The sequence below is a fragment of the Papilio polytes genome, unplaced genomic scaffold (genome assembly GCF_000836215.1).
Source record: "Papilio polytes unplaced genomic scaffold, Ppol_1.0 DF824381.1, whole genome shotgun sequence".
Lineage (NCBI taxonomy): Eukaryota > Metazoa > Arthropoda > Insecta > Lepidoptera > Papilionidae > Papilio > Papilio polytes.
In genome coordinates, this window is record NW_013524823.1 from 724,867 (window position 1) to 737,005 (window position 12,139).

The 12,139-nt window shown below is 32.2% G+C and overlaps 2 protein-coding genes and 1 long non-coding RNA gene across 3 annotated transcripts in view; 2 read left to right on the top strand and 1 right to left on the bottom strand.

Moving 5' to 3' along the window:
- The window catches only part of LOC106099344, a 4,803-nt gene extending 4,611 nt beyond the window's left edge, over positions 1–192 (bottom strand). The window contains exon 1 of the long non-coding RNA XR_001225374.1: positions 21–192. This is a non-coding gene — a long non-coding RNA (uncharacterized LOC106099344). The remainder of the gene's footprint in view (positions 1–20) is intronic.
- Positions 193–1,937: 1,745 nt separating this feature from the next.
- LOC106099367 (ATP-binding cassette sub-family F member 2) lies at positions 1,938–9,879 on the top strand. The gene is made up of 12 exons (XM_013277900.1): positions 1,938–2,078; positions 2,282–2,444; positions 3,024–3,230; positions 4,684–4,872; positions 5,083–5,226; positions 5,910–6,033; positions 6,220–6,418; positions 6,704–6,883; positions 7,083–7,223; positions 7,683–7,874; positions 8,274–8,477; positions 8,900–9,879. The coding sequence occupies exons 2-12, from the start codon at positions 2,300–2,302 to the stop codon at positions 9,032–9,034; spliced, it is 1,860 nt and encodes a 619-aa protein (XP_013133354.1). The 5' UTR covers positions 1,938–2,078; positions 2,282–2,299; the 3' UTR covers positions 9,035–9,879.
- Positions 9,880–10,295: 416 nt separating this feature from the next.
- Positions 10,296–12,049, top strand: LOC106099349 (ADP,ATP carrier protein-like). The gene is made up of 4 exons (XM_013277876.1): positions 10,296–10,715; positions 10,955–11,216; positions 11,296–11,527; positions 11,797–12,049. Exons 1-4 carry the CDS (start codon positions 10,523–10,525, stop codon positions 12,037–12,039), a joined length of 930 nt encoding a protein of 309 aa, XP_013133330.1. The 5' UTR covers positions 10,296–10,522; the 3' UTR covers positions 12,040–12,049.
- The last annotated feature ends 90 nt before the right edge of the window (positions 12,050–12,139 follow it).

Genomic DNA, 12,139 nt, shown 5'->3' on the forward strand with positions numbered 1-12,139 from the left:
CCCGCCATTTTGACTCTCACCTTATAAAGCTGCAATAATAAATTTCTAAATTATATACCTAATTGTTAACATAGCATATTGGCTGGGTTTGGTGTACAATTATTTTGTTGAATTGTGTGTTATCAATTATGTATTAAAATATTAACGGTTGAACACGTCCGTTATTAAATTATTCCTTTTTATTTATACTTTTGTTTGATTGTTTTTTATTCATTTATTTAATTTTACACATGAGGCAGGAAACATGTCTCGTTTCAAAGCTCTTTAACAATTATATAGTCCTATATCAAACCTGTTGATTTAATAGATCCCTTTTTATTGTGGTTACCTTTAACCAAGGAATTAATTTGATTGGATTGATATGAAAAGAATGATCATTATCATTAATTATTCTACGGAGTATAGTTGTAAAGTCAATCGAATGTCTTTTATTTGGTGTTTACACTTGTTTTGTTTAACACAATTACAGACTTATGTAGGAGATATTTTTCCAGTTATAGACAAGAATACGCACTCTGTAATAGTCAAAAACAGTCACCATAAAAAATCACATTTGACCAATGAGAAAGTGGCATCTGCGTAGGTAAATGTTACCAGGTTTTAGAAAAATCTTCCACCTAATAAAATTAGAGATACATATTAATTAAATGAAATGTCTGTATGCAATATCGAAAAAAACCTACTACGCACACATCTTGCTTTGTATAACATTTTTTTTAGTTTTTTCTTTTTATCTATACTAATATAATAAAGTGTTATAAATACACATCTTTTTTATGCAGGACATTAGCAATACCACTATTATTAGTTTTATTATGATATATGATGATAATAATATCATCATCAATCTTTATCTGACCACTGCTGGACATAGGCCTTCCCCAATGCCACTGACGGTGTGTTTTTGAGTGATTCTGTTTTTAAAAAAAAAGGCCCTACACTCAACACACACTTAGGTCCTAGTTTTTACGCTATTAAAACTTAGAGGATAAGTAAATTTGAAAAAACGTGTTGCGAAGAGGGGACAAAAACTACAAGCCATAATATTAGAAGTTGGTGGAGGTGCTGAGGATTCGAACGACAGATAATACAATGTTATACTAAAATATAATATACTAATAAGGTAAATACTGTAAATAACATTATTAGGCTTTTAAGTTGGAATCATGCAAAAGCTTTAATTTCCTAGCAACAACCTGTCCATCTAAAGACCAAAAATATTGGACCATTTTGAAATGAAAGTTAACGGTAACTTTTTTATCTTCCTAACAACGGCTTTCTTTTAAATAAAACAATTGTCTGCATATATTATTGTACTCTCACCATATGTATCTTTTCTACATTTATGCCAGTGGTAAGTAGACTTTACATTATGGTCTTACAAGGATCACATGGCAGTTGGCAATTTGTTATTTCAAAAATTAGCAATGGGAGAATTAAAAAAAAAGCCAGGAATTTTTAGCCTACTGGTAACTCTAAAAACAAACTAGCGCCCCTCTGTCAATGTCAAAAAAGTGCCATAGATTGTAGAAGGTTATACAAGTGACATTTCTAAAATCGTCTCATGACAAATCATTTATATAATTATATATAACAGCGAAAAACGTTGTATTTTTTGCAACAAAAGAAAGAAGATTATTACAAATCTGACATTTCAACTATTAAATCAATAGACTACATTATTTCATCTGGCAACTGGCATCTTATGAGCCAAAGTATGCCAAAGTATGTCTTAAAGTCTTGCAGTTAAGGTTTACATTATTCATGAATTTTCGAAACAGTATCTGCTGCTCCCTTGGTACATTTCCATGAAACTCGTCAGTTTTTTTTATATATGGCCACACTGCTCAATTTTAAACCAATAACATGAAATTAATCCAGAAACGTCTATCGCTGATTGGTGAAATCTTTCTTTGGCAAAAAGCTGTCAGTATTAAACCCGCTGTCTGCTGTCATTAGACGCAGGACGCAGGAAGAAGGCCATCTGCGACACATACACATTCATTTTGACTTCCCTTTTAGAAAATAGCACGTGTCGGCGCTGTCAACTTGCTTATCATCGCATTAAAATTGAATAGGTATGTAATTTTCCTTGTTTCTATATTGCTTTTGTCAGTATTGAAATGTGTAATTAGGTTAAAATAAAGAAAGAAAAACATGAAACATTAGCGTTTCGTTCTATAGCCTGGTGAATCATTTCAATACTCATGGCGTTTTAACCGTGAAGTTATTTAAAATTTAATTGCCTAGATGTAAATTCATTTTATCAATATTGTTACAGCCCAGATATAACAGCATTATGCCTTCTGATGCAAAGAAACGTGCACAACAAAAGAAAAAAGAGCAGGCTAGTAACCGGAACAAAAAGCCCGTGGCAAGAGTAACGGCTGAGGAGAATGGATCCACGACAAATGGCTCTGTCGATCGTGAATTGACAGCTGAAGGTATTTTCATTATTACGATATTGCTTGCACAGTTTTTGCCCGGAATTTCGAAACACAATCGCCAATGAAGTTTGAGAGTACCTTAAAAAATGTTAGACACTAACCATTAGATTACATTATAAAAAAATAATTAAAACCTACATTTTGATTGCCATTTTAAAAGGTTTAATTTGAAATATTTTTTAATTTTCACCATTAATCCTGTCAAAAAAACTTCACGACTCAAAAATGGTACACATCAGACTTTTCTAATGTAATAACTATTAAGTCATTTTATAAACAGGTAAATAAAAAATAACACATGGTGGTTTTAAAATAACACAGTTTAATTACAAAATTTGTTTGTGTTTTTTATATTTATAAAGCAACTGTACCTATATCAAAATGTTTATTGCATCAGGCAAAGTTTTTTATGTTGCTTGAAAATAATGCTAAAAACAGTTTATAAAAACTCCACATTTTTGTATGGATTTGCAAATAAATGTTAATCCAATCATGGTTGTAATTGGATTGAGAGATTTAGATGAGAAATGAAACCAACATAATTATAGTGTTATTTACATTATCTTAAAATTTTAGAGGCATTATGCTTGAAGTTGGAAGCGGAGGCTAAAATGAACTCTGAGGCTCGTTCATGTACTGGAAGTCTCGCAGTGCACCCGCGATCCAGAGACATCAAGATTGCTAATTTCTCAATCACATTCTATGGGCATGAACTTCTGCAGGATACATTGCTGGAATTGAATTGTGGACGAAGATATGGTCTCGTTGGGCTTAATGGCTGTGGTAAGAATTTATTTTATCTTTTATTCATTGTAACCCATGAATGCCACTGCACATTCTAGCACTCTTTTCATTAGAACATAGTAAATAGCATTCTATTATTATTTATCTTATTGATATCTTAAGGTAGCAATGGACGCGTAATTTACAATTTTATTTTTGCTTTCTTATATAATCTTACTAATGTTTTGAATTTGGAATTTTAAATGGATGGATGGATAGAAGGATGTTTGTTGGAGTTTCTAGCCTAAATGGCTGAATGGATCTCGATGAAATTTGGCATAGACATAAAAGATAGTCTGGAAGAACACATCGGCTACACAATTTTATTTTTTTAATTCCACAAGGATGGAGTTGGGCGAAAGCTAATGTAGCATTAAAGTTAAAAGTATGATTAGATTTTACATTATGTTATGTTGTACATCTTAGTTATGGAGGTCTTGACTGTGTCTCTAATTAGTTTTGCAAATACTTCTATAGACAAATAATCTATCTTGCTTCAGTGTCGTATTTTGAATTGCAATATTTTTGCGAATTAATTTACTCTTGACATGTAAATGGAAAACAACATCTGTTACAAGTAATTGGCAAAGTGCTTATTTTTTTAATATCAATTTGATTACAGCTGTCAAACATTTAGTTCATATAGAGTTTTTGTAAATATATGGTTTATTATAGTTTTGGTGTGTCTCATAGAATAGTATTTAATTGTAGCGTTATTTTATATTAAGGTGTATTATTATAGTGTTCAAGCGAAATTTGTATTTAAAACTTATGCCATTGAGTGTAATATAGTGTCAAAGGTTACTGGTGCGACTAATAGATCAATAATTTAATGCATATTGTCATATATTTTAAGATTAGCCTTAGCAATATAACTCTTTTCTCCTACTCTTTGTCCATGAATACTTTATGTCTTTCTTCTTTCATTATTCGTCTTTTAACTTTTGTTAAAGTTATTCAGTTTCAATCTAGAATGTTCCTTGTGGTTGTATTAAACCTTAGTATTATTTGCTACATCTCAAACCATGTTCTGAAGGAGATCATCTTATTTCCAATTCAATCATCCAGACAGACGATAACCATTTCCATTTCAAATTGATGTACCATTGACGTCAACATGGTTATTTTCCATTTGCAAAAAGCACTAAAAGATCAAATTTGAATATCAATATATTCGCTATGTTATAAATGATTGACAAACTGAATTATACATCTTTCATACGCGAAGTTACAAATTTGAAATTATAAAAGGTTTCGATTGTCACCTCCGGTTGTGTTATGTGCGAATGGAATATTATTCTAGAAATTTTAGTGTAGACTTTTTGTCATTAGATGAAACTAAATGTCACAAATAATCGTATTGTTCTAAATCCATTTTTGTAACTGCTTAAATATGATTGTCAGAAAAGTTTTACTGAGTTTGCATTACATGGTCAATTAATGGTTGTTTCAGGCAAATCATCTCTACTATCAGTGCTTGGACGTCGGGAAGTCCCGATACCAGATCATATTGACATTTTCCATCTAACTCGAGAAATGCCAGCTTCGGATAAAACTGCTCTGGAATGTGTTATGGAAGTGGATGAGGAAAGAATAAAACTTGAGAAGTTAGCTGAGGAATTGGCTCATTGTGAAGATGATGGTTAGTAATGTACCAATATTTTCCTATATGTTATTATAAACTTAACAATGTTTACATTTCTCTAAAGTAATAATTAAAAAACATTCTCACATATATAGAAATAACATCTACATTTCTGAAATTCAAAGATATTTTAATTATAACTTAATAGTTAAATATTTTATTGTTAGATTTAATTAAGTTGTACTGATTTATTTATTATATGTCCAGAATCGCAAGAGCAGTTGATGGATATCTATGACAGATTGGAAGACCTAAGTGCTGACACTGCAGAGGCTCGTGCCGCTAACATTCTACATGGTCTCGGTTTCACTAAAGAGATGCAACAAAAAGCAACTAAAGACTTCTCTGGAGGTATGTGTTAATTAAATACAGATTTCCAGATCCAGATAATGTAATGGCGGCTCCAACAGTCAACGCTTTTAAAAATAGACTAAATAAACTTAAAACCTCTGAGACAACATACATATATTGGCTAACTAGCTCCTAGTGTGCCACCAAATAATAATAGTAATGAAAGAATTCCTTCAACTAGTCATTATTCACGGAATTAGTCTTTATATGTAATTTGAAATAACAATTTAAGTCTAGGTACACTTTTATACCATTTCCAGATCCTAGAATTGTGCGTATAAATTTTCATAATAAACACGTGAGTCAGTAAGCAGTGAGGGAATAAACTAATGGTATTGTCAGAGAGGGAAATGTAAATATTTTATAATCAACATTCAGAATATTGGTACAATTGTACAAACATTAAAACAGCCAGTTACATTAAATGTAAACATATACAGATGTGTGAATACAATCATGAACAAACTGAAAACAAAAATGTTATTAGGTGTTCAGTAGATATGTACAGTAACACATCTAATTTGTACAAGCTACAATTTGTAGTACTATTATGCCCTTATAGCCCTAAGAATAAAAAAGAGTGGTTATCATATTAATTTATAACTAATTCGCTTGCGTAAAATAAAAAAAATAAAAGAGGGCATTGATACTCTGTAAATACTTTATAAGATTTTTTTTAATAGGTTGGCGTATGCGCATTGCGTTGGCCCGTGCACTATATGTGAAACCGCATTTACTTCTGTTGGACGAGCCAACCAACCATCTCGACTTGGATGCCTGCGTGTGGCTTGAAGAAGAACTTAAATCGTAAGCATAGTCACTATATATTATTAAAAAAAATAATATTATGATACAGGAATAAAGGTTCATAAAATTTTACAGAAAGGTTAGAGAAAGTTTAAATAACAATTACATTATTCTGCGCAGCGGTGAACTGGCTTAAGCTATTTTAACATTAAATATCATAAAGTGTATATAATTTCTTTGTTTCAGATACAAGCGTATTCTGGTGCTAATTTCTCACTCCCAGGACTTTTTGAATGGTGTTTGTACCAATATCGTTCACATGAATAAGCGCCGTCTCAAATACTATACTGGTAACTACGAAGCATTTGTACGGACCCGTTTGGAGTTATTAGAGAACCAAATGAAGCAGTACAACTGGGAGCAAGATCAAATTGCCCATATGAAGGTAGGTTCAGTTCGGAATACATTTTTTGATATTATTAACATATGAAAATCCTCATTTTTGTTCTAAAAGTGTTATTAAATGGAAATCTATGTTTAACTAACTAAAATTTTAGTGAGTTAACTAGCACCATTATTAAAATAAGATTATAAACGAAATCCTGTTCCTTCCTACAATCTATTGTAAATGTCCAGATTGTTTAGGAGTTACAAGCAAAGAAACATCCATCTATCCAAACTACATATAAAAAAAAAATCTTCATTGATTTGTAAAATTTGGTTTTGACAGAATTATATTAGCCGATTCGGTCATGGATCAGCCAAGCTTGCTCGTCAGGCTCAATCCAAAGAGAAGACTCTGGCGAAGATGGTAGCCCAGGGTCTAACGGAGAAGGTGGTTGACGATAAAATCCTTAACTTTTATTTCCCCTCATGCGGGAAAGTACCACCACCAGTTATTATGGTGCAGGTAAATGATATTTTTATATTTTAACCAAAAAAAGAAACTTGCTCTGATATTAACACAGAAAATAAGATTTATGTTGACTGTTTATTGACAATAATGTCTTTTCTAAATTATAACTGCTTTAGGTATAGAATATTGAGGTGTTGAATAATTCAATTTATGTTATTTCCTATGTGTTTTAAATTATTTTTTTTCTTTGCAGAATGTCTCATTCAGATATACTGATAGCGGGCCATGGATCTACAAGAACTTAGAGTTTGGAATTGATCTAGATACCAGGATTGCTCTTGTTGGCCCCAACGGTGCTGGGAAATCCACTCTGCTTAAACTACTCTATGGAGATGTGAGTATATTTACCTTGCCCTTGTTATAAATAAAATTAAAATAGACTAAGTAAATTTCAATTGTGGTATTTACATTAATAATCGGAGAATGTGGTGATGTATTCACATTAAGGGCCTAACCCACCACTGGCTGATAGAAGCACAGATAGCTTAAAAATTACGTCACTATCAGATAATGCAACAAAATCCGATATTTCTTTCACATATTTTACTCGTTGAATTGTTATCAGACAATTTACAATTGGTGGGACAGGCCCCAAAAGTTTTAATTCACAAGTTCAATGGCTACAATTCATATTGGGAGGTTCGGGACAGTATATGCTGTTTTTCCATACATTTCTATCAGCCATCATATCTGAATTCAATCACTTTTTAAATATCCACTTTCATACAATCCATCCATACTTTCTACAAATCAATATAGAAAAAATAGTAAAACAATGAAATTGCTTTTACAGTTGGTGCCAAGTACAGGTATGATACGTAAGAATTCCCATTTACGTATCGGACGTTATCATCAACATTTACATGAACTGTTGGACCTTGACTTGTCCCCATTGGACTATATGATGAAGCAGTTCCCCGAAGTAAGGGAACGTGAGGAAATGAGGAAGATCATTGGAAGATATGGACTCACTGGACGTCAACAGGTATGTCAAATTATTATAAACAAGCCATTTCCGTGTGGCTCTACGTGAATGAAATTGTAAAAGCCATATTTTTTATTTATATCTTGTAAAACTTTTAACTGTGGATGTTAAAATTCAATTTCTTCTACCATGGCAAAATTGCTTCTTTGCTGTTTTTTGCTTTACACTTTATTTTATTAATTACTAGCTTTCGCTAGCAACTCCGTCAGCCTAGAATTAGAAATTAACAAAAGCAAGTAGCCTATATGTTCTTCCAGACTATCCTCTATGTCTATGCCAAATTTCATTGAGATTCTTTCAGCCGTTTAGGCAACAAAGTCTAACAAACAGCCATCCATCTAAACTTTCGCATTTATAGTATTAGTATGATAGTAAATATTTAGATAATTTTAATTCCAGATATGTCCGTTACGTCAATTATCTGACGGACAACGTTGTCGTGTCGTGTTCGCGTGGCTCGCGTGGCAAACACCACATCTACTGCTCCTAGACGAGCCGACCAATCATCTTGATATGGAGACTATTGATGCCCTTGCTGAGGCTATTAATGACTTTGACGGTGGCATGGTACTCGTCAGTCACGACTTCAGGCTCATAAATCAGGTTATTGACATGTTATTAATTTATTTCAGTACATTCATGACTTTTGTTTTGTGAGAGCGTTCTTTCACTGGCCATTGGTTGATTGAGAGGTAATTCTAGCAAGGGAATTTTTTTACAAAATATATAATAAATATATTAAATTGGAATGGTAAATCAAATGCATGTTTACACATAATTTAATATACTAAAGACAAAAAAATAGCAGAACATATACCATAGATGACAGAAAAAAAATTATGCTAGCTTTCCAGATTATGTAAAACTTCTAGTCTTGGAGATAGTAGTTACAAACATACATCAATTCACATTTAGAATAGTGTGATTTCAAACATTTCTCAAATACCCTCACTTAAGTTTTCCTGTTTTTGATAAATTAATAATCAATAGTCAATGTTGTAGATTTATGTAAATGTTGTTTTCAGGTCGCTGAAGAGATTTGGATTTGTGAGAATTCGACAGTAACCAAATGGAATGGTGGCATTCTCAAGTACAAGGATCATCTGAAATCGAGGATCATGAAGGAAAACGCCGATAACGCCGCTAAAATACGCAAATAATTAGTTAATGACTTAGAGTCAGTTTTGAAATTTAATTTGCACGTATCGCTTATAAGCACAATTACCAATAAGGGCTTACTATCATACATCGCGATTGACAAGCACATTTTTATTTATACACATTGACGGATCAAAGCAGAGCGGATAATATTCATAGGAAATAACGTAATAATAGAAAATAGTAACAGCGATTTAGTAATTTTTCATAGCAGTTTCGCTTTGCTTTCGAAGACTTTAGCTATGTACACTAAAATATATATTACCTCATCATTTTTTAACTATTTTAGTCCATCTACATTAGGTGGTTGAAAAATTCATTTTCTTTATTTTATTAATATGTTAATTGTGCTTACAAGTGTAATCCCTAGTTAGTTACAGCCTAGATTTTATTTAGTATTTTACAATCATGACCGTAACCAAATTAAATGTTTATTATTGTTTTTAACTTTTTTTTAACTGCTTTTACATGCATGCATTATTGACATGAATAATGTGCAATACACAGATATTTATAGCAATAAATAGTTTTAGTACAATTTCACTAATAGGTTATTCTCGAAATGAAATCTTCATTGATTATCGTTATGTAAAATTAATGAATTTGAATCAAAATGAAATAAAACGTTTTATGTACGTTTATGTATAAACGAATTATGTAGCTAAATTTTGTATTTCAATACGTTTTATTACAATTGACATGCTCCGATTTACTGTTTAACTATTGCATTGTTTGATATTATTACTTAAGTAGTCAATTTTACAACAACCTGTTAACCAATCAAGCAAAATTTAACAATTCAATAAAAATAATTAAGATATTAAATAAAGTAGCATCTTTATCACAACTTTTTGTTTTATTTTAATCTTATTTAATATGTATGACCTCTCGAAACGGACTTAGTTGTAAAAAAAGTGCCCAACAGGGCTCTTTATAAAATTGATACAAGACGCTGTCACAAGCTGCGCACGCGAAACAAATTCTTAGTGTAAAGCACCAAGAAGTTTTACCGTTATCAAGGAGTTTCTTATAACGTGTATTTTCTCTATAAATATTTATAAGGTCCAACATTGGTTACCTAGACAACGAAAGTAATTTGTAAAAACTTATTCTGAAGAAATTTCCAAGACATTATTGTTACATTTAGTTATAGAAGTTAAAATATAACGCCGACCTTAGATGTAGCATCTAAGGAGATTTCTAATTCGTTCTATATTCAAAAGAATAAAAAAAAATTAAGAACAATACATTTCTTCCACAATTGTCAACAGTGTCACAGTTTTGCAACTTACATTAATTTCTGCTAACTAAAAAAATATTTCTAGGGATTGGTTTGTGTTGTTTAAATTATTCATATATAGTTTATTTTAATGTCTACGAGATATGGAACACTAAGAAGTCATAGTTATTAAACGATTTAACAATTCGAATTGAGATTGTATTAGTTGAATTTAATTAGAAATAGAAGCGTGGAGAAATAGTCTGCGATAATGTCAAAGAAAGACGATAAGAAAGATGATAAAAAGAAGGATAAGGGTAGTAGCGCATTTCTTAAAGATTTCCTTGCGGGTGGTATATCTGCCGCAGTGTCAAAAACTACCGTAGCACCCATTGAACGAGTGAAGTTATTATTACAAGTGCAGCATGTATCTAAACAGATTGCAGCTGACAAACGATACAAAGGTATGCTTAATTTTTTATTCGAAATCTATTTTCGGTTAACTAATCAGAATTTGAAACCTACACTTTTCATACGCTAAGAATTGAAAGGCAAGAAGTTAGTAGAATAGATTTATGATGCCGATGTCTTTCATAACAAAAAGTGAAGACAATATTCGGAGTTTTTAGTACACTCATGTTAAAAATCCAATACCTCGCGCACCCTAATTTGAAACTTTAACCTTAATTTAAATGTTTTTCAGGTATAATGGATGCAATTGTGCGTATACCTAAAGAGCAAGGGATAGGATCCTTTTGGCGCGGTAATTTAGCGAATGTGCTGCGATATTTTCCAACGCAGGCGCTAAATTTTGCGTTTAGGGATGTGTACAAGGGGTTTTTTCTTAAAGATATCGATAAAAATGTTCAATTTTGGAGATATTTCGCCGGTAACTTAGCATCAGGGGGTGCTGCTGGCGCGACGTCTTTATGTTTTGTATATCCCTTAGATTTTGCGAGAACCAGGTAATGAATATCATACAGAACTTATATTTATTATACATTTTGTAGCATAACTTATACGTTTGATTTTTTTTTTCATCAGATTAGCTACGGACGTCGGAAAAGGCAAGTCTAAAGAATTCAACGGTTTAATTGATTGTCTTCTTAAGACTTTAAAATCGGATGGTCCTATTGGCTTATACCGTGGGTTCGTCGTATCTGTGCAGGGAATTATTATTTATCGCGCCGCATATTTTGGATTCTACGACACTGCACGCGGCATGCTACCGGATCCAAAGAATACCCCTTTAATCATATCTTGGATGATCGCACAGGTAAAGTATTTTTTACTTTTTAACTACTATTTCATGGTATGTTTTGGTCATTGTCTTCTAGCATTTGCTCTTACTTGTATAATTTGGAGTTAGCAAGAGACCAAACGACGAACTTAATGTTTATAGTGATAGGCATTGACTACCAGTCGACGTAAAAAGTTAAGAAACCTGTGAAATAGTAAAAAAAAAATTATGGGGAGTGTACTCATTACTCAAGTATATGTGAGGAAATATTTTCTTATGTATCAAAATTTTGTTGCCTTTGACAGACTGTAACAACTGTGGCCGGAATCACATCATATCCTTTGGATACTGTTAGACGAAGAATGATGATGCAGTCTGGTCGGCCCATCAACGAGCGCCAGTACAAGAGCACCGCCCACTGCTGGGTTACTATACTGCGCCAAGAAGGCCTCGGAGCATTCTTTAAAGGTGCCTTTTCAAATATACTCCGAGGCACGGGAGCGGCATTTGTACTCGTGTTGTACGATGAAATAAAGAAATTACTTTAAATGACGTCAATGCTGTCTTCGTTTCTTTTAAAGTTCTTTTGATGTCTTTAAAAGGGCTCTATATTTAAACCACTGAGTGGTATATTTCTTATTAGTATTT

Coding starts and splice junctions, on each gene's coding strand:
- LOC106099367 (XM_013277900.1), top strand. CDS start 2,300: ATGCCTTCTGATGCAAAGAAACGTGCACAACAAAAGAAAAAAGAGCAG. Junction 7,875..8,273: donor GACTCACTGGACGTCAACAG/GTATGTCAAATT, acceptor TTTTAATTCCAG/ATATGTCCGTTACGTCAATT. Junction 8,478..8,899: donor ACTTCAGGCTCATAAATCAG/GTTATTGACATG, acceptor TGTTGTTTTCAG/GTCGCTGAAGAGATTTGGAT.
- LOC106099349 (XM_013277876.1), top strand. CDS start 10,523: ATGTCAAAGAAAGACGATAAGAAAGATGATAAAAAGAAGGATAAGGGT. Junction 10,716..10,954: donor AGCTGACAAACGATACAAAG/GTATGCTTAATT, acceptor AATGTTTTTCAG/GTATAATGGATGCAATTGTG. Junction 11,217..11,295: donor TTAGATTTTGCGAGAACCAG/GTAATGAATATC, acceptor TTTTTTCATCAG/ATTAGCTACGGACGTCGGAA.